The sequence below is a fragment of the Fusarium falciforme genome, chromosome 12 (assembly GCF_026873545.1).
Source record: "Fusarium falciforme chromosome 12, complete sequence".
NCBI classification, from domain to species: Eukaryota; Fungi; Ascomycota; class Sordariomycetes; order Hypocreales; family Nectriaceae; genus Fusarium; species Fusarium falciforme.
Genome location: NC_070555.1, coordinates 508,180 through 534,177, shown reverse-complemented (window position 1 = coordinate 534,177; position 25,998 = coordinate 508,180). Strand labels below are relative to the sequence as shown.

The 25,998-nt window shown below is 51.3% G+C and overlaps 7 protein-coding genes and 1 pseudogene across 8 annotated transcripts, besides 1 other annotated feature; 2 read left to right on the top strand and 6 right to left on the bottom strand.

Moving 5' to 3' along the window:
- Positions 1–181: 181 nt before the first annotated feature.
- NCS54_01392000 (Hypothetical protein) lies at positions 182–1,003 on the top strand (the record flags this gene model as incomplete). The annotated part of the gene is made up of 1 exon (XM_053159086.1): positions 182–1,003. One exon carries the CDS (start codon positions 182–184, stop codon positions 1,001–1,003), a length of 822 nt encoding a protein of 273 aa, XP_053015061.1.
- Positions 1,004–1,221: 218 nt separating this feature from the next.
- NCS54_01391900 lies at positions 1,222–2,192 on the bottom strand (annotated as a pseudogene). Its single transcript has 3 exons — positions 1,900–2,192; positions 1,666–1,847; positions 1,222–1,613 (listed from the first exon to the last, which is right to left on the bottom strand).
- Positions 1,222–2,192: a sequence feature.
- Positions 2,193–3,893: 1,701 nt separating this feature from the next.
- Positions 3,894–5,538, bottom strand: NCS54_01391800 (Hypothetical protein; the record flags this gene model as incomplete). Its single annotated transcript, XM_053159085.1, has 3 exons — positions 3,894–4,211; positions 4,267–5,004; positions 5,068–5,538. The coding sequence occupies 3 exons, from the start codon at positions 5,536–5,538 to the stop codon at positions 3,894–3,896; spliced, it is 1,527 nt and encodes a 508-aa protein (XP_053015060.1).
- Positions 5,539–6,452: 914 nt separating this feature from the next.
- On the bottom strand, positions 6,453–14,486 carry NCS54_01391700 (Carrier domain-containing protein; the record flags this gene model as incomplete). Its single annotated transcript, XM_053159084.1, has 10 exons — positions 6,453–7,860; positions 7,917–8,257; positions 8,312–8,386; positions 8,444–12,342; positions 12,392–12,818; positions 12,868–12,980; positions 13,031–13,154; positions 13,201–13,290; positions 13,352–13,772; positions 13,825–14,486. 10 exons carry the CDS (start codon positions 14,484–14,486, stop codon positions 6,453–6,455), a joined length of 7,560 nt encoding a protein of 2,519 aa, XP_053015059.1.
- A 1,533-nt stretch (positions 14,487–16,019) lies between these two features.
- Positions 16,020–17,255, bottom strand: NCS54_01391600 (Hypothetical protein; the record flags this gene model as incomplete). The annotated part of the gene is made up of 1 exon (XM_053159083.1): positions 16,020–17,255. The coding sequence occupies one exon, from the start codon at positions 17,253–17,255 to the stop codon at positions 16,020–16,022; it is 1,236 nt and encodes a 411-aa protein (XP_053015058.1).
- Positions 17,256–17,701: 446 nt separating this feature from the next.
- Positions 17,702–19,141, bottom strand: NCS54_01391500 (F-box domain-containing protein; the record flags this gene model as incomplete). The annotated part of the gene is made up of 1 exon (XM_053159082.1): positions 17,702–19,141. The coding sequence occupies one exon, from the start codon at positions 19,139–19,141 to the stop codon at positions 17,702–17,704; it is 1,440 nt and encodes a 479-aa protein (XP_053015057.1).
- A 1,881-nt stretch (positions 19,142–21,022) lies between these two features.
- Positions 21,023–23,529, top strand: NCS54_01391400 (Zn(2)-C6 fungal-type domain-containing protein; the record flags this gene model as incomplete). The annotated part of the gene is made up of 6 exons (XM_053159081.1): positions 21,023–21,178; positions 21,232–22,301; positions 22,389–22,476; positions 22,664–22,937; positions 22,985–23,196; positions 23,242–23,529. 6 exons carry the CDS (start codon positions 21,023–21,025, stop codon positions 23,527–23,529), a joined length of 2,088 nt encoding a protein of 695 aa, XP_053015056.1.
- A 184-nt stretch (positions 23,530–23,713) lies between these two features.
- On the bottom strand, positions 23,714–25,381 carry NCS54_01391300 (Hypothetical protein; the record flags this gene model as incomplete). Its single annotated transcript, XM_053159080.1, has 7 exons — positions 23,714–23,863; positions 23,917–24,018; positions 24,068–24,417; positions 24,464–24,560; positions 24,609–24,671; positions 24,723–24,803; positions 24,860–25,381. 7 exons carry the CDS (start codon positions 25,379–25,381, stop codon positions 23,714–23,716), a joined length of 1,365 nt encoding a protein of 454 aa, XP_053015055.1.
- Between the last annotated feature and the right edge of the window lie 617 nt (positions 25,382–25,998).

The window sequence follows — 25,998 nt, the reverse complement described above, 5'->3', positions numbered from 1 at the left end:
GCTTCTCAAGAGCTCTGCATATCGTCATCTCACTGGCGTATCGATGGTATCGGGATGCTCATGCTGGCCAACAGCTTCATGAACAATCTTGCCGAAATACTCCGGCATGATCGAAACCATCCTACCACCCAGGGACCCCTGATGCCAAGTTGGTTCTTACTTGGACGAAGAGACCACACCCATGTATCTACGCTCCACTGCCGACGCCCTGGTCGCGGAATTTGTCAAAGGCGTGCCAAGCATAGGCCTGCCCACTATCACAGGGTCCTTGACCGCTGTTCCCGGCCCAACCGAGCGACAATCCTACAGTCTTGATGCTACTACCACCAAGTCTATTATTGCCGCTTGCAAGAAACGTGGTCTCAGTGTCCCCAGTGCTGTTCATGCTGCCTTGGTTCGCGTCACAGCGACTTATCCACAGCATCCGCTCGCTAAAAGCTACGCCGCCTTTTTCCCGACTGATCTACGCCCATACCTTTCTTCACCTTACAATGGAGAAGCTTTTGCGGTTGGCATGTTCTGTAGTGGTCTCCCAGTCACCGTTCCAAACGTTTTGAGCCGGTCATTCGACGCTATCGCAGAGATTCTCAATAATGTCTACAGAAGAGACCTGACGCGGATGTGCACTAATGATGAGGGTAAGCCACAAGGCATGTTGGATCTCATGGCACCTTATGTCAGACGGACAACTAAACTCTTCAACACTGCCCCTCCTTGGGAACTGCCTCCAGTCCAGAACCCAGACTTGAGCAGTTTTGGCAAGGTCGAGCAGTATTTGCAGCATGAGTATGCCTTTGGCCAAGGCGGTAAGGACAAGGTAGAGGTGGATGGGTTTTGGATTGGTACGGAGACACTTGCCCGGTCGCTGCAGTGCCATGTGTGGACTTTTAAGGATCAATTGACCATCCAAGGGTGCTTCAACACGAGCTTTTACGATCGCAAGTTTGTTTCTGAAGTACTTGAGAAGGTGAAGGCGGAGTTGATTGAGGGTCTTGGAGTTTAGTAGAAGTAGATTGCGGTCTTATGCCCAAGAAGCGTCTGTCGATGGAAGAGATGGTATTTGGAATTTGTTTCATTCAGTTCAATGTCCCGTCGTCCCACCAAAGACGCCACCAAGCTAGAGAAGAAGGAGGGGCTCAATACTGGTAATTCACTTCCGAAACCTTGAATAGCAACAAAGGAAATACACGGTCCTTCCTAACTCATTCCATCTCAAGATGTTCATTGCTCAACTGGAGCATCCGTGCTCTTAGCCACCTCCTCCCACTCTTTACATATCTCCAACGTCTCCTCACACTTTGTCTTAATCTTTAACCAGCTATCAGAGCCCAAAGGAACTCTTAAAGGCACCTTCTTACCAGAGGCCATGCCAGTTACCCTCACCAATTCTATCATTCGAGCCACAGCTTTGTCTGGATCTCCAGGCGAAGACGCAGTCAAAGACGCCTCAACTTGTCGAACTGCTTCATTGAATGGGGCATACTCTGGGACCCGAGCCTCTACATGCTGTAGTTTGTTGAAGACCGGGGTTCGGCAGTAGCCTGGCTCAACAATTAGGAGCTTGATGCCTGGGGCGAATATTGCAAGCTCCTTGGCGAGGCATTCGACAGCCCCTTGGAGCAGATCAGCTTTTGAAACCTCATTCGTCGTCAACAACCAACTAACCTTCCAATGCGAACTTGCTCGAACAGTACCCGGAAGCACTGGGGTCTGCGTGCCACGCCGCCTGTGAGCTCACGTACAAGAGTGTACCTTTGCCCTTGGCTCGCAGGCGTGGGAGAACGGCGCGAGTGATGTTGAGAGGACCATGAAAGTTGACCCTAAAGGACTTTTCCATATCTTCTTGTCTACAAATGATTATTAAGGACTTGCTTACTTTCCAACATCAAGGCCACTTACGTCAACTCTTCAACGGCGCCGCTCAGGATATAGCCCGCATTATTGACAACGACATCGATGCCACCATCGTAGACACCCCATGCTTCATTGATCTTGGCCTGAATGGCCGTAGGGGACTCCGTAACATCCAGGTCAAGAATTGTAGCTCCGGTATCTTTGAGGTGAGCGAGTTTTACATCCGCATTGCGGCCGGTTGCGATGACATTATCACCAGCGGCTCGGAGCTGCCGGACAAGAATCTCGCCGAAGCCGCTTGAGCAGCCAGTAATTAGCCAGGTCAGAGTCATTTTTGCCTCGATCCGATGCCGATGATAGCACAGTAAACCCTTCCAGGATGGAACATCTTATATCGCCTGACCCATTATGGCGGAGCCGATCCGGAACGGCCGGGGCATCGGCGTTACTGGCACAAAAACCGGTCGATGTGGAGAGCTGTGTAGGTTGGCGAGGTCCACGCGAACGTTGGTATTGTTGACAGAATCCTACGGCATCCACTACTGACGCTATCCTTGTAGTATCGCTCAGTAAGCAATCCTTCAAGGACGGCGAAGCTTACTCCTGGCACGAGGTGTTTGATGGAGAAACGTTGCATCGCATCGGACAGGTTCCCAATGTGGATAGCAGCACGAACTTGATGGTATTACCAATCTGCCTTACATCCGATGCTGGTCGGATGAGAACTGCTCCGGCATGCCCATTATCCTGTACAGGGCAAGTGCAGGCGTCTCTGTAGGTACCGATGATCCGCCCCATCACGTGCGATAAGAACGCTCTGCCAAGCCCTTGCACTCCTTGTAAAATGATAGTCCCTACCCGAGAGTGTTCTGTGAATTGACGAAGATTGCACTTAAAGCTAAAAATAAGGGGTAGTTCCAGAGGTCCAGTACCTAGTCTGGGATGAGAATGCTTAAAAGAATTCTTTTACTCCTCTGACTTTGCAGCTATATGTTGGAGGGGGTCTGCTTTTAGTTAATTGTTCTTTATGTTCTACTCATAACATCACATTGCACAAACGGCTGCTCCATGAGGTTCGAGTGGACGTGCGGGGATTAGAGGCCAAAATTGCACACTAGCTATTCTAAAGAAGGCTATTTGGATTGATTAGCGGATAGTAAAATCCGCATTACTGGTTGAATAAAATAGAGCAGTACCCGCCTGCCCCTAGCGCTGGTGCGTTTCTGCAAAATAGCCACACCAGAACACCACCCCAGTATGACACAGAGCAATGCGACTCCTCTCAACCAACGACCAAGATCTATCTATACGTCGAGAAAGACAACGGCAATAGTCTTGTTCAGCCTATAAGAGTGGTATTTTGGCCTAGCTCAATGCTTCCAAAAGCCCAAGTTGTCTACTTCAGGATGACTACCGAGCAGCACTGTCATAAAATGGCACGAAGTTGTGCACCACCAGACGGCTATCTGCAGATGGTCAAGGGGCAACACGAAAACAGTGACGTCGAGAGTGTTTTTGTTTCGGTTTTTCTCATCTCGCATCATCCTGCTCCGCAGTTATTTACGTACGACCTAACTGGCATTTCTCCGAACCTGGTGAGTTGAAAGCCTCACACGATCCTTGTAAGCCATCACTTCAGCAGGCTAACCTACATGTAAACTAAGAACACGCCCCTGCTACAGTGCCTTAACCTCCTGGGCATAGAGTGGAAAGTTGGCACAGAGTGGACAGAGAATGGACTTGAGCGGTTCTACCGGGACATGGAACCCCTCTGCACCATGCTTCCCCATCTGAGGATGTACCCCCTAGACCTGCTTTGGGATGGGGAAATGCACCCTCGATACTCCTAAGGGCGAGAGACCGTCATTAAAGACCTTGAAATTGTGTTGTGATCGTTCACCGGAGACTAGGCTTCTTGATTTTCTGTATGTACCATATCACCTTCTATCTAAGACGCTGGTCTTACAAGAGAGAGGAAGGGCGTTTTGGTTGGGTATCTTGGATGAGGGATTCGACTGTGTCAAGAGGAGCCCCTCCTCTCAAATCAAGTATTTGAGGAAAACTGCCCATGCACTCGCGATAATACCAACCAAGAGACCGAAAGTCAAAGCAGTAAACCACGTGCTGGAGTTCCTGCGAGTCAGAGGGTCTGCTTCTCGATCTTCAATCGTGGCCTCCTTTGCCTCACGTTGGAGGCGGGTCATAGTCATGCCCTTCCCAAGTAACTTGTAGTCGACGATGATGTACGATACTCCAAGCACAAAAGCCCAAGCTTTGATCCCAATCGCCACTAGTAGAACCTTGTAATAGCCGTTGTTCTCGGTGCCATCTTGCAGAACGCCAAACACAACATCCATCTGCACGGTAAAATTAGTCAATATGCTCTTCTGTCACTCGATCGCGAGGGCTTACAATAGTCGATCCGGAGTTATTGAAAGCCCTCCAAACTCCGAAAGCAGTACCAATCTTGGCTTGGTCGGCTACCAGCAGCGGTATACAAATCTGCAGCGGCATGGAGTTGATAACCCCTGCTAAACTGGAGAAGACCAGGGCGGCGGTCGGGTGGACATTGGTGAAACCCAGCAGTGAGCAGGCGGTAATCCAAAGAACGGGGGCTGCCGCGACGTAGTGGAATCGATGACCATACTTATCGATAGCTAAGCCAAGCACAGGGCTCAGGACGATTGGAAGGATTCGTTGTGCTGTGGAGAGATAGCCTGCAACTTCCTCTGTATACCCCTTGAGGAATATGATATCGGCTGAGCTAGTGCTGAATCCACCAGCAGCACCGCTCTGAAGTAATTGAGTCGCCGGCAGCATGAGGTATGCCCAAGGAAGGTTAAGCAGGAGTCTCCAGGAAAAATTGCGCTTTGTGATGAGGTGCTTTGCGGTGATTGCAGCGTCGCGACCTGGGGTCAACCTGTATTCGACGGGAACCACGAGACGCTCAAAGCAAACATAGGCCGCGTTCATGATTAGAGACAATCCACAGAAAACAACGGGAATCCAGAAGGTCCAGCCGTACCACCCAGTTTGGTCTCGGATCGGAATGGCCACCATGCCTGAAACAAGGCCGACAGTGCTGGAAATAGCACTTTCGAGCCCAAAGGCCAAGGCCAGGCCAGAAGCACCAAACCAGTGGTAGAAGAACTTAAAATCATTAGTCTCTTCACATGTAAATGAATTAACTTGGGGTAGGTGATGTTGCTCTACCTTTTGTGTCGCCGAGTCAAGAACTGCAATGCCAAATCCCATGAGAACATGCCCAGAGACAAGCAACCTCCAGAGCCCAATTTGAACACCGACGGCAGCAACAATGGAGCCGACAAGAATGACACTTGTGCAGCACAGCGTGACGATGTTGGGCCCCCACCAGTCCAGGATCAAGCCCCCAACAATGGGGAAGATGGTATTCACAAAAGCATCTGCGCTGCTTATGACACCAAACTGCGTGTTGTTGATGCCGAGTTCTTCTCGTAGGGTATTTTTCAGAGGACCCAATGCTGAGCCTGTCCAGGTGTGCCCTATTGGAAGAGTGATAACGAGGAAAAGCGCCGTCCATTTGTATTTCGCGGGAATTCGGAGGGGGTTGAAGGGCTCGGTGTCGACTTCAGTGATGTTGATATCCGCCACTGCTGACTCTTCATTCCCAGCACCGACACGTTTGATGTGTCTTTGCTCCATGGTAAATCAATCTTGGAAGAGCTTAGAGAGGCCAAGGGGAGCAGCCATTTGTGTCTACCGTTCTCTCTTATTTTATGTACGGACAATTCCTCTTGCCAAGCTATTGTCACCGACATCGCCTGATTGGTGACCCGCCTTGTATGGGTACATTTGTCGCTTTAAGCTTATCAGATGGTGACAAGAATGGAATAAGGTTGTGTTCGTTCGGCTTGGCAGCTTGGCAAGGTGGCTTGGACTCCTCGTCTGAGCCAAGCGGCTGGATCTGGATAGCCTCCTTCTCCATAATTCACATGGATTTAGGAAGAATTCACGCAAAAGAAACCCACAACGCGGATCTCCTTGCTCTTATCTACCAATAAGAACCATATTGATCGAGTGCCAAGTGAGGCGGACTGTGCAACGTTGATTGATACGAGGAGGCCAGGCGAAAACCAATCTTATTTCCTTCACAATGATAGGGTAGATCCTTTCACCTGCTCGGTCCTCTTCTCTCATTCTCAATAGCATGGAGCACCATCTGCGTGGTTTTTCCCCCGTCGCTGCATGCCAAGATCCGTATCGGACCGAGAATAGAAGAGCTGAAAAGGATTCGTATTTCTCAATGGCCTCTGAGTTGCTTATCTAGTGCTTCTTGGGAGGGATGAGTGCAACATAGGCAATGTTTTTTTCGGCCATGATTTCAGCGGTGATTGAAGACATAAGTAACATGAGAGGCCTGCAAATTAGTTTCAATTTGAATGTCTAATAGAAAGAGAATTACATTTGTCCATTCTTGCAACATGTTCCTTGATGATCCAGAGTGGCCCTGTGACTGTCGAGCCCACACCCGATACAAAGCCAGAAAAATACATGATGAGCCATGCTAAACCCGATACCTTGGTATTACCCTTAGCAAACTTCCTTATCAAAACCATCTAACCACTTGAAGTCAATCTCCCCTTCAGTCCCTTGGCAGCAACGGTCCCAAGCGCTTCCATAGTTCCGGTAGCCATGAGCTCCAACACACTAATCTCCAGGCCAAAAGCAAGCTTCCACCAGCGACGTAGCTCAATAGCCATGAGCGAATCAAGGCCAACCTGCTGAAGTGTCAAGCTCGTGTCCAGGTTCTCAGCGTCCTTGAGGATGAGATTGAACACCTTGTTGCCGATTTCTCGAGCCAAGAAGGCGGAAGTGGCTGCTTCATCGAGAATATTGGGGCTGTCTGCAGCGCTGGAGAGAAATTCGGCAAGCTTGTTGGAAGACTCGTCCTGGTCTGTGGTCTTGGTCCTGTTGTAGTTGTGGTAGAAGCCCATTCGACGATCTCGCCGCCAGTTGGTTCGCGTGTTGGTGTCGTTGAGATCGCTCTCAGATCGCAGACCCATGACGACTTGCCCCTTGCTGCTCCATGGATGATGCTGTGTCAATTTGGCGTGATGGTCAACCTCGGTTTCCTCCACTAGCCTCGACGATGAGTCAGGTGTAGTGGTGGAGGCTGGTGATAGTCTGATGGCAAGCTCGAAAAAGTCCAGCAGTTCCTTCTCTCGTAGGCTGTACAGGCCTTGAGACTTGATGTTCTTCTTGGCAAAGGCGTTTTCAGCCACATATCCCACATCCTCGATGGCACAGATGTTCAGTACAGACGCCGGAAGGGAGAGCGACCGTCGATACTGGGTGAATGCCTCGAGGAACGTGTTGGCTGCCGAGTAGTTGCCCTGACCTGGACTTTCGACGATGGTGTTGATGGAGCTCGCCATGACCATGAAGTCAAGGTCGTGGGCTTTGAGGCACTCATGCAGGTTCCACGCTCCCTGTATCTTTGGGGCGGTGGTTGTTGTCCAATCCTCATATGACATGGTGGCAATGGGATTGTCGCGAAGAACCATGGCAAGATGAACCACGCCCCTGATGGGATGTGGTGCGAGCGAGATGGCTCTCTGCACGTCTTCCATCGACTGAGCTTGACCGGCCACTGTCACTACCGAGCACCCGCACGACTCGAGCTCTCTGATGAACGCTTCGTCTTTGGGCTTTTGGCCTGCACTGCGGGAGAGGAAGACCAGAGATCTTGCTCCGCGCTCAACAAGCCATCTTGAGATGCCCACTCCAAGGCCTCCCATACCGCCTGTAAGGAGGTAGGAAGCGTCGCTCCTCATTCTTAGCTTGGTGTAGCGCGGTGTTGTAGAGAGAGTTGAGGCATCTGTAGGGATCCTCACCACGACGTTGTCAACGTGCTCGTCTCTGAGTTGCCGGAAGGCCTTCTCAATGTCAACTGCCTCAAACACGGCAGAGCCGATGGGTTCGATCAGGCCGTCTTCGAAAAGCTGGATGCTCTTTCTGATAAGCCTATAGGGAGGATCAGTAAGGTGTTCCCCTTGTGATTTTGTTGCAATGGTACTTACTCTGCCATCCGCTGGGGTCTTATCCGAGTCAACTGGGCCATGTTGACGCCATGGCAATATCTGACCTTCAAGAATCTCCTCATGGTGAGAGGTTCTCGGCCAAGGCTGTCTGTCTTCCCAAGGTCGATCATTTTGCCGAAATCGGCAACACAGTCCCTCAAAGCTTGGCTGGAGACACCGGGGACTGAGTGGAGGACAAGATCAACGCCGCAGTTGCTGGTTTCACGCTTGAGAGTAGCGGCAAGAGAATCTTCATGGCAGGTAAAAATGTGACCGACATCAATCCCGTAGGCCTCATCGAGGATCTCTGCCTCTTCTTGGCTGGCCGCTGTAGCATATATCTGTATTGCTGCTTAGTTTTGAACCACACAAGTAGGGAGCATGGAGTTTCTTACCTTGGCGCCGATGAACTTGGCGATCTGGATGGCGGCTTGACCGATGGCAGTGGCTGCAGGATGAATCAAGACAGACTGGGAATTCTCATTAGACTTGGTATCACATTTACGTGATTGAGGTCTGGGACTTACCTGGCCTTTCTGGAGTTGCCCAACGTTGATGAGGCTCTCATGAGCGGTGGTGAAAGGAATCGCCATCGCTACAGCATCCTCAAAGTCCAGACTTTGTGGAATCTTCTGAGCCAGAGATTCGAGGCAAGTCATCTTGGTCTTGATGGAGCAGTCTGTCGCTGTAGCAAGGACACGGTCGCCAACAGCCAGACCTTCAACGTTCGGGCCAACAGCTGACACCATACCAGCCACTTGGAGAAGATCATGGCTGAGAGACGCATCCTCCTCCATTTTGAAGACTGCACTATCAGCACCGGCGCTGAGTGCCACGGTGTGTGTGTCGACAACGACCTCGTTCTCTCCTAGCTCCGGTTGAGTTTCATTTGCCCAAGCTAGCTTGCGCTTCGAAACAAAGAGCTCCTTAACATCATCACTTGTGTCAATAGCAGCAGCTGAGCTCGACTCTTTGAGCTCTTGGCCAACGAGCAGTGGCTGATAACGGCCGATCTTGACAAGTCCCTCGTCAACGATGTACTCCCTGTCTGGAGACAGCAGCCCATCGTCAACTGTCCGCCGGATCTTATTCAGAACCTTGGCCACCAGTCCGGCAAAACAAGACTCATCAGGTTGGATCTCGAGGGTGTGGAATGGGATCTGAGACTCGGCACGGATACAACGTGCGAGGCCAATGGAAAGGGATGATTGTGGATCTTGACAGTTGGCCTGAGCTGGCTTGGTCAGCCACAGGACCCGTCCCGTCTTGTGACTGTTCAAGAAGTCCTGAAAGTCTTTGAACTGCTGTTGGCTGGTGTTTTGAAAGAAGTCGATCTCGAGGTCGACCAGGGAGATGATATCGGCGTCCGGTGACAGGGTGGCAGCTTCAGGTAAGCTATGCATGCTGGTGGGCATGCCACACTCATTGAGCTCTGCCGTCAACTTCCTGGCTAGAACGCTCTCAGGCTCCGTCGTGATGATGGACACGCTGCTGGTGTTCACAAAAGCCTTCGGGTTCTTGCCATTCTCCACCTTGGTACTGACAACAGCAGCACCATAGTTGAAAGGTTCTTCAGCGTCGAGCACAGCAGTGTCAACTCCAGAGAAACCAGCCGACTTGAGCTCGTGGTCCCATCTCTCAACACTGACATACGGCTCCCACTCTCTTCCATCAGCCTCACCGAGCCACCATCCTGAGAAGTTCCCAAAGACATAGTTGGGAGTACGCACAACACCGCAGAGCTCGGTCAGCACCAAGAGGCCGCCTGTGCGTAGCAGTGGCTGAAGGTTGGACAAGGTCTTGTTGAGGGACTCAGTAGCGTGGATGACATTCGGAGCAAGAATGACGTCGTACGTGTTGGCTTTGAAGCCTTGTTCGAATGGGTCCTTGGAGATATCAAAGGCACGGTAGTCCATGTTGGGCGCATAATGGAAGCGTTCTCGAGCTTGCGGGAAGAACCCGGCTGAGATGTCGCTGAAAGTGTAGACGCTGTACGCTGGGAGACCATCTGGTCTGGCCAAGTTGCGAAGGATCATCTCGGTTGTACCGCCAGTTCCGGCACCGACCTCGAGGATGCGGAGATCTGGTCTTGAATGTGCCAAAAGCTTCAAGAAGTCGCCTTTCCCGAAGCTGACGGCGTTGTAGATCTCAGCCAACACATTATCCTTCATGAGAGTTTCCAGAGCATCGACCTCACCAGTGAAGATGCCCTCGCAGTTGTCGTAGATGGCTTTGAGACCAACGGCAAAGAATGCCCTCGTAGTGCTCTGAACTAGAGTCTCATAGTACTGGTCGATCATGACACGACGTTGCGGGGACGACATCTCAGCAAAGTCCTTGCTCTGCTCGACGACGGGGTACGTGCCTTGTCTGGCACGATCGATCTCCATGTTCAGCCAATTCCGGAACTTTTCGAAGTGCCAGTTACCGGGCTCGAGATTTCGAACTTTCTCAGCGGTTTCCAAGATGCAGAGGAGGGTCATCTCCTCATGCATCCGCGCTTCCTTCAAGTCTGACCGTGTCGAACTGAAGAGCGTCTTGTGATTCATTAGGTCAAAGTCCGGCAACCACTCAAGGCGTGCAGCTGCATGGCGTTCTTGTTGCTGGTCTTGTCCGTCATCGACAGGCGTCAGCTGCAAGCCGTTTAGACGAAGTGAAACTTTGCCATCCGTGACAACCTCGACAGCAAGGTTGTCAAGGGATTGAGCTGAGGCCACGACATCCATGCTAGTAGAGCTGCGCCTGACAACCAAGTCGTCGATACTAGTCGGTACACGAAGCTGACCAAAGTTTCTGCCAAGACCTCTTGTTGTAGCTGCAAGAAGCAGCTGAAGACAATTATCCATGGCGGCGGGATGGAAGAGGAAGGCTTCATCGCCTTGTCGACTCTTGTTGTTGATCTTGGCAACCGCCAGGTTCTCCGTAGCTGAGGTTACAATTTCCTCGAGTGCTTGGAACTCGGGACCGTACACAAGGCCGATGTGTTCCAGCGCATCGTACCAACCGGCTGAGGCAACAGGACGGACAAGGGCACTGGTGGCCGGCGTAAGAGAAGGAGTCAAGGCCTCGTTGCATGCCTTGACCTGGCCCTCAAAGTGAAGTGTCCAGGAAGAGCCATTGTGAGAAACAATAGTGAAGGTAAACCATCTGAACACAGATGTGTCGGAGAGGTTGACGGGCCGAAGAGTTGTCACCACTTCAACGGGTTGGTCGGACAACATCATTGCAGATCGTGCCGTGGCATCTTGAACTCGATAGCCCTCTGAGATGCCTGTCGTCTGACGAATAGCCTCGCCAGCCATGGCGATGTAACCAGCAAACGGAAAGACAACATCAGATCCGACCATGTGGTCACCCAACCAAGGCTCATCTTCAAGGGTCAAGTTGTTGCGCCAAGCCGGTTCTAAGCTCGAACTGTGCGGGTTGCGAAGACCTAGAAGACGATGGTGGCCAAACTCACGGAACCTCGACTCTCTAGACAAGCGAGTCTCGTACCAGAATGAACCGCTGCTATAATCCCAGGCGTAGCTGGGCAGGTTGGTCAAGGCTCTGCTTTTGGGGGCAATGGCTGACCAGTCCAGGGGGACTCCCTTCTGGTGCAAATGGCCAAAGGTAGACAGCAAGTTGTAAGAAGAGTCGCCGCTGCGTTTGAGGGTAGAGACGTAACGATAGTCTGCGCCAACAGCAGTCGAGATTTGGCGGAGTGGTCCAGAGAGGGTAGAATGAGGGCCAATCTCGACAAAGACACTGTTTGGGAGATCTTTAAGAGCCTTGCTGACAGCTGAAGTAAAGCGAACCCGCGAGGTCAGGTTGGAGATCCAGTAATCCGGACCCAGACTGTCACCAGAAGTAATCATCTTGCCTGTGACAGACGAAAAGAAGGGGACGTCGATGGTAGCGGGTCGCTTCAGATCTCGCCTTGCCAGTTCAGGTTCCATCAGATCCTTGTACTGGGTTGCCAAAGGCTTCATATGATCTGAATGGTAGGCGATCTCGACCTTGAGTCTCCTGGTCAGAGTATCGGGGTTCTCTGCCTTGATGGTGCCGAGCACCTTATCCAGCACCTCCACATCGCCAGATAAAGTGACACTCTCAGGACTGTTGTCACAGGCGATGACGATACCATCTTGGATGTACTTTGACACGCCATCCACGCCCAGACCAACAGCGCCCATGCCACCCTTTAGGGTCTGAAGCTTGGTCACATAGCCTCGATAGTAGGCGGCGATGATGGCCTCTTCCAGGGAAATACCTCCAGCTGCGTATGCTGCCGCGATCTCTCCACTGGAGTGACCGATGACCCCCGATGGGTGAATGCCAGCACGTTGCAAGTGACGGACAAGCGCAGCTTGCAGTGCTGTACAGAGAGGTTGGGAGAGCTCAGCTTGATGGACCCGACTGTGGCCGCGAGGAGCAAAGAGCTCATCTATTGTACGTGTTAGTTTCACTTCTCGTGAAGAACCGCTGTGACTGACCTTGGAGGTTCCAACTGGGAGGATGCATCAAAGACTTGAGGATGTCGTTCATCTTCATCACGTCTTCTCTGAAATAGGCATCTGTCTCGAAGAGCTGCTTTCCCATCTCAGGCCACTGAGCGCCCTGGCCGTTGAAGACCATGACAACTCCAGGAGCTGAGCTTGGAGCCCTGGCGGGGGAGGACGTCTCGACCAGCGAGCCGTCTGCCTTGACCACCATGAATGCACGATGAGGGAAGGATTGGCGATGGTGGGCCAGCGTGTACGCCATGTCGGCAGCGTTGTGTGGGTGTTGTGCCAGGTAGTCTTGGGCGGTCGAAAGGTACTGCTTCAGAGATTCACTCGTGTTTGCAGACATGACGATGAGCTTGGGGCTCGAGGTTGTCTCAGTTTGAGTGGACAAGCTTGGAGGTGCATCAAGAATAACCTAAAGGGAAGTTAGTTGGGAATCTGTGTGAAGAGTTCAGGCAACTTACATGGGCATTGGAACCTCCGATGCCAAAAGAGTTGACGCTCACTCTCTTGTCCCGACCTTCTGGCCATGACTCAGGCTCGGTAGGTACCTTGAGCTTCTTGGTGTCAAAGGGGACTAAGTCAAAATTAAAATCGACTCATGTGTGGCACCTCTGGTAGACTTACTCTTGGGGTTTGGGTTGTTGAACTTGATGTTTGGAGGAATGGTGTTGTTCTCAAGAGCTAGGACAGCCTTGATGATGCTGGTGATGCCCGATGCTCCTTCAGCATGACCGGTGTTGGGTTTGACCTATGGAACAGTTAGGGGCGAATAAAAGATGGTTCGAGATGCTTACAGATCCAATGTAGACACCATGCTGTCCAAAGACATTGCCGACGGCAGTGGCCTCGATAGGGTCACCAGTCGGTGTCCCAGTCCCATGGCACTTTCAATGTTAGCATGAAAAGAGGGATACTAAATGAAGCAAGTGTTGGATGTAAACGTACCTCGACAAATGCAGTTTTGCCCGGGTCTAGACCAATGTCCCCGTAGACCTTGCGCATGAGCGCTTCATGTGATGCACCGTTAGGGGCCAGGATGCCCTGACTCTTTCCATCGCTGTTAGTAGCAGTGTTCCGAATAACAGCCCTAATCGGGTTGTTGTCACGAATGGCGTCATCCAGGGGCTTGATGTAGAGTGCATTGATGGCCTCACCACGGGCATACCCGTTAGCAGAGGCATCAAACGTCTTGCAAGAGCCATCTGGCGAGAGCATGCCCTCACCAGCCATGACGGACGTGGGGATAGGACCCATGACCAGGTTGGCGCCAGCAACAATGGCAGAGGAGCAGTCCCCACTTTGGATGGCTCGGCAAGCCTCGTGTAAGCCGACAAGGGAGGCCGAGCAGCCAGTCTTGATGACCATGCTGTACCAACGAATTAGCACAGACACACATGCAATGCCAAAAGGGAACAGACCTTGGACCTTTCAGGTCATACTCAAAAGAGATGCGGTTGGCAAGGATAAGGTCACCGTAGGCGGCCAGAGGGTATCCCCCGATGTGTTGGTCCTCCTTACCACTCATCTGAAGCCAATCCTCACCGAACGTGCCTACATAGCACCCAATGGGCTTACCACGAAACTCAGTCTCCCCGGCACTCTCCAAAACTTCACGAGTAATCTCCAGAAGCTTTCGCTGCTGTGGATCACACCTCTCAAGCTCCCTCTTGCTCATGGTGAAGAAGGAGGTGTCGAGGGTGGACAGGTCGTCTGAGAGAAAGTAACCCTTCTGAGCTGCGATGGAGCTACGGCTGCCGAGTTTGTTGGTGAAGCCGGCTGCGTTCCACCGAGTTGGTGGAACTGGAGCCTGGAGGTCTTTGCCGTTGATGAGCACGTCCCAGAAGGCTTCTGGGTTTTTGATTCCTCCTGGGAGACGAAGCGCCATGCCACAGATGGCAATGGGGCGTGTATTGGTAGGGTTGCCGTTCAAAGAAGGTTGGATGTCATGGTTGTGTCCGTTCAAAGGAACATGGTCAATGCCATGCCCATTCAACAGGTAAGGGGAAGCTTCATTGATGGTGCCATGGGGGGTGTCATGACGTTGAATGGGCTGTGGCTGTTGCGTGGCGTTTGAGAACATTATGACAGGTGAAGTAATGATAAAAGGTGTGTGTGTGCAAGTGAAGTGTAGTATTCTTGTGTTGATTCTGTTGATTCCTATTAAACAAGTCTTCTACAGCCTGATATTTATGCCCTTTCATCGGCCTCGAACACTGATATCCTGAACAGATCAACTCAAGTAGTGAATCCCAAATTGGACAATTACACGCGATGTCTTCGACATGTCGAGAACTAGAATTGAGCTGTCAATCCCAAATGGGACAAATACACGCGACGTGTTGGCCTAGGATGAGTACTTCAGGCGTCTGTTGGCCCGGGTCACTCTTCCGGACGTCTGTTGGTCCAGTTCGTGTTGCGAGCCCTAGCGACATGTCCGGCCTCTTGGCTGTTGGTCCAGGATCATTGCCCCGGAGGCGCTACTGTTGTCACCGGATGGTGTGATCCACTCATAGCGATCGTTTGCTTTACAGCCTCAACACCACTTCGACGTTAGCGAGTTATGGTTGTCTGTTCGTGACGTCTTCCCCCACTCATCATGATTTGCTCGACACCCTCAACTCCTTTTCGGACTAAGCGACTCAAGCCTCACCTGTTCATGATAATGCACGTCCCCCGTTTTGATGTCTGTGTTGTTGCATGAATGACAACTGCCCATTCTTACTGGTCTTGCCTGACCAAACTGTGTTAGGTGGCTAACCTATGTTGGTCTGTTCAGCTCAGCCTGATCACCCTCAGCCGATCTTCTACTTGGAGCTATCCCTTTGCGACTCGTAGCGGCAAAAAACCTCGGTCTCGGACATGTACCATCGAGATCAGGCTTAGCTGAGTGAATCAGCCCTATGGAGCCTGGTGTGCCTAGGTGTGGACTAGACAAAGTTCCCTTGTGGCTGATGCTCGCAAAACGCCCACGCGCTTGTACAGTCCACTACTGTCCACTATTGCCGCGATAGACGAGCTAGATGGGGGTTAGCTTGGGTGGTAGGGCTGATCGTTTGCGAGCACCTGCAGGCGTCTGCAAACATCTGCCGATGGCTCTTATCGTTTGCAGGGCCCTTTGGGGGTCGATGACGTTGTCGGTATTGCTGAAGAGTTGATTCCCTGTCAGTAGTAATCCAATAAGCTTAACCAAAGAACCATCTCATCAATGCCATGTTCTCACGCGAAGTGCCGGCTTACGCCCGGGTGACGTTTCGGCTTGGCTTTTTTGGGGCACGCCGCAATTCATAGATTCCACTATTGCGAGAAGCGTTTACGGCACATCTCGAAGTGGCATCAGGCTCTCCGACTTGAGACGGAGAGTGAGCCCACAGGAGCCATAGAATCCGTTCACGCTCACTGCCTTGCAAGTTTAGGATAATTTATGTTCTGTTGATAGGACACGCCATCCTTACGTCATTGAATGCAGGATGAGGCAACACTTGAAGCTATTCATAACCATAAAACACCCCTGAAGTTAGCAGCCCTTTTCCCATGAGAACTTGTCCCCGCGAACATCCATGTCATTTTTCTCTTCATCCACCTCTTGTCTCGATAACACATCACTTCCAACCTCCTACATCAAAGACCAAAGATATTCCGCCATCGGGTCCTTCCAAAGTGCAGGACACGCCGGGAACTCCTCAGAAGCCAGCGCAAACGGCGGCTGTCCGAGTAACATCTTCAACTCCTTGATTTTAATGAAAAGAATAGATCCAACACCACTCAACATGCCCGGGAGCCAAATAATCAAGAACGGATAAAGGATAAATACCGCCCCGAGGCAAATAAGGACTATCGAAGAGAGAGCGGCGAGGGCGAGGGGGATAAGCGACCAAAAGGTGTCGTTTTTCTCCACGCGTTTTGTGAATGAGATGACGATGGTGAGGAGGACGCCAAACACAATAGCCAGGTTTCGATAAAAGTCAAACATGGAAATATGGTCGCCTTCTTGTGTGACGAATGCTTTGTAGAGGCCCGGGTATGTGATCTTGATGATAGACACGACAATGGACGCGCCATTGAGTGTGCTTGACAAGAAGCACCAGAAGAATGTCGCGGCTGTAGACTCGGACCCGAAATCCTTGATGTAGATGAACTGGTACCAACAGGTGCATCGTCTTGGGTCGCCTCTGCAGAAGAGATAGAGGGCATCTTCTTTGGGCTCTTTTTTGTACTCTGCCTCAGGTGCCGGTTGCGTGAATCCGGGGAATCTGAGCAACAGAGCGATGGACAGGACAGAGACAAAGGCACTTCCCACGGCAATTTCGAAGCAGCGGTTGTCGGCGACTGTTAGGGATTCTTTCCCATGCAGTTCAATGCGTCGGTTGTAGAGGAAGATGGTTGCTAAACATTGGAAAAGAGTCCCAAATGTGACGATGCTTCTTCCCAACCTCACCCAAGCACTCTCATCATGATTGGACCGCCAAGAGTTCTTTTCACATGGCGTTCCGATAAAACCGTCTTGGCTCATCTCCAACGGCTCCACCTTGGGTTCAGCCCTCGGACAGAAGAGAATCCTCCATCGACGCTCAAGAAGCTGGCCTTGCTCGCGAATCGACGATGGTGACTTGATAACTTTGATGGCAAAGTCAAAGATCATAAGTGCCAGGCCCAAGGCTGTTTGCACTAGGACAATAAGGGGAGAAGCGAAGAAGAGAATAGGCTCGATCGAGTCAAGCGGGTCCTTGCGCAATGAGACGAGGTTGCAAAACGCTGTGACGCCCGTAAGGTGAGCCACGACGAGCTTGACGATGAGCTCTCTGCTCGTCCGGCTCTCGTCAGGCGGACAAAGATTTGTTAAATCGGGCATGATGAAAATGAAGAAGAAGTTGAGTTTGAAGATCAAGAGTGCTCGTGTGAGGGCTTTATGAAACGATGGCTGTGCAAGAGCTGAAGACCCCCAATCCTTGCTGGTTCCACACATAGGCTGACAGCGAGATTTCGCGGGCTAATTCCGGGGTAGATCGGCGACAGCGGTCGCGAATCGATTCGCATTCGATGTGGGGTGTGAAGTTCATGATCCCATTTTCGATCAGCCTTGCCAAGGTGATGGGGAAATGGCTCGTGGGGGTCTGACGTTGTGAGGGTGAGAGAATAACAGTAAGCTCGCCGCTAGACGACTCGCAAATAGTAGAGTTTCGGTGAGTTTGGAAGAGCCAAAAGGGGGATGTAGTTACACTTCTTCCCTACTAGGCTTGCTTGATACTCTCGATGAATAAGAATAGTAACAAGGTCAGCATCTTGCGATACAGACAACTACCCTGACTTGACCATCATCTGTCGCTCCCTCGTAGTCTGAAGCAGCCTCTCTAGCGCTCCACGATCCGCCTCCTCGGTGATCTCCAGCAGCTCCTCCGGTAAGCCCGGCCGATTCTCCTCGACATAGTTGCACTCCTTCAGGTTGGACGACCATAGTTCACACCAGTACTGGGTGAAGGCGAAGTACCGATCCACCAACGCCTCATCATTTGCCTCCCCGCTGTGCCGGAAAAAGGTGACCCATTGTTCCTTGGTGAAGCGGAACTCTTTTAGGCGAGGAAGTCTTTCCCGGATGCTATCAAACATGGCGTTCCATCGTAGGGAATGGACATAGAAACCGGGAGTGAGAGTGCGTTTTCCAGCGGATATCTCGTATGCAGGACGGGCATCATTCTCATCATCAAGCTCAGGCGGATCAGCGACCCATGTCCAGCCTCGCATATCTACCCCCCAGAATGCAAACTCTGGCTCGAGGACGAGAATGTGCGTGGCTATCGTGCAGCCGTGCAGACAAAGTGAGGTAAGGGACTCTAGCGAGAGCACCCATTCGAACTGATCTTGTTGCGCAATAACATATTCGGCCAGCGTTAAAGCCTTGAGTCGGGGGAAATGCAGCCCTTTGCCGTTGAACTCGCTGGGTATGGCGCCCCATTTGGATGGGCTGGCGAGGGTTAGCTCGACAAGCTGCTCGGCGACTGAAGGTAACAATGTATTCTGCAGGTAGGGCTCCCATTCGCGTATTTCGCGCAGGTGTACATCCTTTTCCGGTCTGCCAGATATCTCTTGGGTGGTGAGGATGTGCAGTCGCTCGATATTCTCCAAAAGGCCGTCGGTGAGGTCCTTGGTCAACGATATGTTTTGTAGGTTGTCCAGTACCAGCTCACGAATGATGCTCGTGTTTGGACGAGCTGCACGTTTTCTCATGGAATCCAGAACGGCCCTGAGAGTGTTTTCACGCGTGACGGCCAACTCCATCTCTGGATCTTCTTGGTCCCCATCACGTCCAACGCAGGCCCACGAGAAGCGTACTTCAAGTGCATTGAGATGGGGCATATCGCAGATGTGATCAATGGCGGCTTTGAATTGAGGCCAGTCGTTGTCATCTCTCCAGTCTTCCCACACCCAGGACGCGCGCTCGTCCAGGTCGTCCCACGGGGCACTCTCGATGGCGACACGACGGGCGGCAGCTCTGATGGCGTCTGTGGCTAGCATGTGCTTCCAAAACTCGAAATCTCTGTTGGCGTTCCATTCGCTATGGAAGAGCGTCAGGGTCTGGAAAAGCTGCGGCGTCGCGAGGACGTTCCACCGACGGCAGACGAGGCGGACAGGCCAGATATCGACAATGAAGTCATCGTGAAGGCGGTGCTTTTGGGCTTTGGTTGTGAGGTGACTGAAGATGTTACTTAGCACCTCATCGGGGAAATGATTGAGCTCCATGAGTTGTGGTGTTTATTAGCGATGTTGAGTGAGGCGGGGGAGGGGGCCCCGTGAGATGGTCGAAAGCCAAGACTGTTCAGGGGTAATGTACAAGGGTCCGTACCGATAACACACGCGTTGTGACATTGTCAGCACGCGTCTTCTTTCCTTGGCAGACGCGCTCAATCAAAGACGAGAAAAGCATCCATCTACCACATCCTCAACAATGGCGACAGCAATTGCCAGATCGCCAACGCCTGAGAGAAGGCGTCTTAGCACGCCCACAAGCAAAGCCGACCTGGGTCAAAAGATGGCCCTCACCCAGCAGCGCCACTACGCGCCAACGTCCCAGAGCCTACTACACCCAGGTGCAGCGCAGGCTTCGAAAGAGAACTTGCAGTCATGAAAAAATAACAGGATGACTTTTTTGAAGATTACGCCTTCATTATGAGGAAGGCTGGCAAATAGATAGATGAGCAAAAGGTCAAGATTGAGAGGATGGCGGCAGAACTGGGGGGGTGAGGATCAGCAGGTCGAGACCTCGCCCCAAACAGAGACCTCCGGTGCGCCGGGAAACCAAGAGAACAGCCGGGGCAGGAAGCGGAAATCTGTAGGGGAGGGAGAGGGGTCGGAGACACAGAAGAAGAGAGCTTGAATCTGGCACAACACATTGGAAGTTCTTGGTTCCCGGTGGGCTCAGACCATGGCGTGCTCCATTGGAGGTTTCCAACTGGTTTCAGGGTGGCTATTTGGTTGGTCGCGGGATCTGCCCTGTACAATTACAGTTGATTGATCGGTGTTTGTATTTTGACATTATACCGAGTAGAAGTGCTTGCTGTCCATGGCTCGATCGTTTGATTCTGCAATCTTGCAAGAACCGCCGCATGTATTCTTCAATAATGCACTTCATTGTGAGGCGCACTTTGCTTGATGAACTAACTACCCTAAATCTCCGGTGGCTTATCCCTCGGTGATAAACCTCTTGAAAAAGCCGAAATGCGCAAATCAGCGCCTTCGGCTGTAAGGGCGCTACGGACCCGGACTTAAATTTGCCAAAACCCCGATTCTTTCGGTCTCATATTCTCTCTCGCATTCTGTCACCTAGGCACAAATTATTTCCCACAGACGATCAAGTCATCAAAATGTCTCCTGAGCCGGAATCTGATAACCCCGCCCCCGAAAGGTCGGGAACAAGGTCTTGCTATGCCTGTCGCAGGAAGAAGATCCGGTGCGACAGGAATGATCCATGTTCGGCATGTGTTCGCTCCGCCAAGACCTGCGTGTTCCCGCCCATAGGTCCCCGGGTCCGCCGGACAAAGAAGACCATCATGGCGGACATGGCAGGGCGACTGGCCAGCTTGGAAAAGACTCTTGCAAGAGTCACTGGAGAGAGGCAGGCTACGGCTATTCCTGATATTTTTGTCTTTGACAATTCCGAGTCAACTGAAGATGGGAGCGAGAGGTCCAATGATGATGTTCTCTTGCAAAGAGGCTCGTCGAGCCAATACTTTAACGAGATTCTACTATCAAGGATGATTGGAGAGGTACTTTAGCCGACTTTATCACCATGATTTACGCTGACAGTTAATGAAGGAAAAAAACCTCGAGTCTGCACTGACAGCGCCAACGCCACTACGTCTTGGCACATCACCATCACCATTCAGTGCCATGGGGATATTGTCTTCACCTTCCCTCTCACAACACCCATCTATCTTCCATCCCGACAAACCGATAGCAGCCGAACTATGGAACACGTATGTCAGCAAAGTCGAGAGCTGCCTTGGCCTGAGGATCCTCCATCTTCCTACCGACGAGGTCAAGGTGTATTCAGCTATTCACAACCCCACGAAAGCCTCCTTCGATGACCTGGCATTCTGTTTCGCAATTTATTTTGCTTCCACCATGTCTCTAGAGGAGCCAGATGCTCCGTCGATGCTGATCTTAGATAAGCCACGCCAGCTGCAGTTGTTCAAGTTTGGTCTTGAGCAAGCTCTTGCGCAGGGTGACTTTCTGGATCAGCCAACTCTGACAGGTCTCCGTGCCTTGGCTATATATCTCGTAAGCCAATCTCCAATTTTTTATGCGTCATCATCCTGACAAGCCTGTGATAGTCTGCCCTTCGTGTTCACAACCGAGGCAAAGGAATATGGATCCTTAACGGTCTCGCCATCCGGATTGCTCAATCCCTCGGCCTGCACAGAGACGGCGAGCGACTGGGTCTCCCGCCTTTCGAATCTGAACTCCGTCGTCGGCTTTGGTGGCATCTCATCACCAGAGACAGTCGCTCTGGGGAAGACTATGGGCTGGAAAATTCGACCGGCATGCAACCACAATCTGACGTAAAACTGCCCCTCAACATCAACGACGAAGACCTCTCGCCAGAGATGAAAGAGCTCCCTCCAGAAAAGCGAGGATGGACGGCCATGACATTCTCACTGGTTTACATCGAGCTTGCCAAGGCGATACAGAAGCTTGCCACCGCTGTCTCATCTCCCTCCCCAAGTGAAGAGACAAGACGTAAGATCATAGAAGAAGCCCGATCTAAAGTCATGAAGCGAGTAGATGAGTGTGGTTCGGTGTCATCAGGGTTGCCCCAGTATCGTCTCACTGTGCACTGCGCCCGCTTCCTACTCCGCAAGCTTGACTTTTTCACCAGACAGCAATGGCTTGCATTACAACATCCTGGCTCCCGAGAAGCACTAGCTACGGAAGATGATCTGCTAGAGGCATTGGAAATTCTGGAACCGAGGATGTTTGGTGATGAGCCTCTCCTGGGGCAATACGGCTGGGCAAGAAAGGCTTATCCGCAGTACCACGTCACCATGTACATCCTCTGGCATCTGTGCACTCGGCCAAATGGACCACATGTGGATAGGGCTTGGAGAGCCGTCGAAGGCGTGTTTTCCACTGAGCTGGCCGATGAGTTTGCCGACCGAGTTGGATCCAAGCCCGCAGTCCTCGCCGCCCTCAAGTCGAAAGCTGAAGCACTGAGGAAGCAGAGCGCCACCAAGCCTAGCAACGGGCCATTAGAAGAGCCAGGAGAGTCCCAGGGCGTCCCAGTGGGCGCACTCGATGGACTAAACTTTGAAGACTCAGTATTGGACAATGGCGGGGATGAGTGGTTACCATGGACTTCGATGATGCAGGGGATTTCCGAGGAAGAGGCTTTCCCGTGGTTTTGGTGAGAGTCTGCTCTGGTTGGAGTTGGGACATAGGCATTTTTTGTTTGCATCTTAGACGACCTCTCATCTCACAGATAGAGCACTAGCCATGCCATCAAAGAAGGCATGTTCAAGTACAATGCTAGCATCATACCCGATACTGTACGGCAACACGGCAATGCTGGTAATGGTCGGGTAAGCCCTATCAAACAGATCACTCCACATTCCATTAGCTCATCTCAGTCAAGCTGTAATTATTACGCTTCTGAATCCGGATTTAGGAGATCGGAATACCAGCTCTCCAGGGAGCCTAATTCCGAGTGTAGCAGTAGTATAACAAGATTGGCCGCAACCCATCAAAATCGCCAAGACTCTATCGCAGAGATATTTTGTCTTTGATATAATGGCGAACATTCTTGTGACTGGCGCAAACCGTGGAATCGGTTATGCCATTGTGCAAACCATCGCGACCCGTCTTCCCACTTCCAACATCATCCTCGCATGCAGGAGCAAAACTTCAGCTGAGGAAGCTATTCAAACTCTTTGCGGCAGCGGAGTTTCAGCTGGGTTGGACCATGTTGAACTTGATATTGAGAACGATGCTTCAATCGAGTCAGCAGTGGCGGCTATAGATAAGAAATATGGCAGTCTAGATGGTGAGTCCCTGGAGAACCGATTATCAACGCAACGCTAACTTCGAAAGTTCTTATCAATAATGCGGCCAAGATTGAGTGGCCGGCCTCAGATAGTTTGGCTGACATTCGTTCCGCAAGCAACTCTTGTTACAACAATGTCATCACATCCAACGCCATTGTCACCAAGGCATTCAACCATGTACTGCGAAAGAGTGAATGGCCGCGGGTTATCATGATCTCTAGTGCACGAGGTAGCGTGTCACGGACTGCCGACAGAGAGGTGAGAAGCCCTCAGTCATCAGACTACGTATTCTGACTCTTGTAGCTTCCACCTGTCGCAAACATGGATTATTGCATTGCAAAAGCTGGCCTCAACATGCTCACACTGCAGCTGCAACTGGCGGAGGATGGTAGAGAAGGTGTATCCGGCATCACGTACTGGGCGGTTAGCCCAGGTCATTGCAAGACTGCTTTCAACGGCTACAGGGGAAAGAAAGCTCCTCTAGAAGGAGCTGAGGCCGTCGTGAGACTACTTGAGACAAAGAAAGAAGAGGTTGAGCCTGGAACATTCTGGGAATACGAAGATGGCAATTTTTGCCAAGTTCCTTGGTAGAAAATGCTCTTGAAAAGCGTTCTTCGCCACTTTGAATTAGAGATATGGTGGAAGGCTTTGAGGGATTGGACTGAATCAGTTTGTTGCCTCACAATGATCAATGCAGGCTCCGTGAAGAATTGGCTTCTAGGTATACGATCGGATACACTCTCAACAGCTATGTGAAACTCCAACACCACCTGTTTTACCCCTGCGATGTATCCCTATCCTTGTCCGCTGGGTCAACACAAGTAATGTCAAGAGTCGTCGTGTCAAGATTCTGGCAGTCGTAAACCGGAGGCTCCTTGCTCGGTACTGTGACCGTGATGTTCTCAGCAACAATGTTGCTGCAGCGCTGTGGGAATATTGGTTAGATCTCATTCATAGTAGGCATAGGAGTTTACTTACATCCGGCGCACTGCAAACCAAAGTTCCAGCCCTGGGGTCGTACTTCTTGGACGTAGTTCCCCACATGTTTTTCAATGTGATGTCCTCAATTGTCAAGTTTGCCTGTCGATAATGTTAATTCTGATACGGCGTTGGCCAGGAAGAGACTTACTGGGAACTCATTGCAAAGAGTCTGATTCTTCTGACCATAGCACTGAGTGATCGTAATCGCATTGTCGTTGTTCTCATGGTAGAAACGATCATACGTGACGTTCCTGACCCGTCCGAGACCACCTCCTCCGTTCAGAAGGCTTTGGAACTTGGTCTCGATACCCGGCCAAACCTTGATTCTTGCCCCGTCGCTGGCATTCGACATGGAGATGTTGTAGATGTACAGATTCTCCACAATGTCGGTCTCGCCCTTGTACTGGCCGAGGGAGCCAACACTAATGCCATGCGAGCCATTGCAGATGAGGTTTTGGACGACGACGTTGGTGCTGTTGGGCTTGAAGGAAACACAGTCTGGGGGTTGTTAGTGCCTGAGCGGAATGATGAGCAGTAGTCGTACCGTCTGTGTTGTCGATGTAGGAGTTCTGAATGACCACATTGTCCGAGCGGTATGTATCCCAACCATCGGAGTTTGCAATCTTGACTCCATCGAGGCTCTGTCAAGGGTGTTAGTGCCAGCTTACGGAGGATCCAGACTCACTTACAGATGCTCGAATGTCCAGGTCGCTAATCAGGACGTCGGTGCTGTTGGCGATAATGTTGAACCACTGACCAAGATTAGTGCCTCTGCCTGTGGGCTCTCAGAGGGAAGAAAATACGTTAGGCGAGTTTTTCATCCGGAGATTTGTCATGGAAGCGCCGTGGGCACCCTCAAAAGTAAACAGAATAGGTCGTAGAAGCTATAGTATTGACAGTCAGCCGATGGTCACGAACCATTGAATAACAATAAACTCACCGTCTTGTTGGTCTCAATCTCTTTCCAATACGCCTGGCCATGCCCATCAAGCACTGATTGCTCATTGCTCAAGTCACCATAAATGTGAATATCCTCTCCGCCAACCTTCCAGAATGAAGACATGTTCTGGAAAGGAAACTTGAAGCTGTTCTCGGCCCAATAGTAAGGGTCAGGCTTGAAGTTCACTTCTCCAGTGATGATCACATCAACATGTTTGAGCCATGTCAGGTCCAAGGGCGAAGCGACGGTGTATTCCTTGTCAAGAACAATGGTACCGCCGTTGTTGCACTTCTTGAATGCCTTGAGGATTCGAGAGGCATCATTGCTGTTCGATCCCTTGCCAGGCTTGACATAACAATACCGATGGTTGTCTCTCTTGGAAGGGGCTGGAAAGTCTTTGCCGGTGTTGTAAGGCGATACCTCGATGTGAGGTCGCTTGGGAAGACCGTGAGACGGTTTTGCGAGCGCTGGAGACAGCAGCGCACAGAAGGCCGACACGGAGATGAGATTTCCCAACAACATGGCGAAGACAGGGATGGATGAAATGAGCAATGGCAAGCAATGTCACATTCAATCATTGTAACACTGCTGTCAACAGCTCTTATATCTCAGGTACAGAAACCTTGACAAGGTCAGGGCCTAGCAAAGAACGAATCCTATACGTGGAACAATTCTGCCCCCAACATAGCTAAATGATCCGGCTAAAAGCTAAACGCACGGCCCATGGGCAGATAGGATGATGAATCAAGAGAGATCATTTCCTAATTCGTCTTTTAAACCCCAGAATCGTATTCCCCTCATTAATTAACGCGGGGTTCCAAGACGGTTATGCGTTGGGGGTACCAATCGGAAATAACATCGCGAGGCTGGGGATCCATCATTTCGGCTTTGGTTCTCCGCTTCGACGGGGGTTTTGGAACCTTGTTACGGGTATGGCGGCATTTTCTAGGCCATTGTCAGTCTTGGCCATCTAATCTCCCGCCCGTTGGGGGCTCGGCAATGAGCGAGACTGTAAAGAGGTATTGATGCAGCTTCACAAGCAAAGGCATCTCTATAACAGCAAGGCACTAAGGAGACTAAAGCGGTCAGGCGGCCAAGGAGTATAGGTACTAACTAAACACCGGTCTTAGGCTAATATT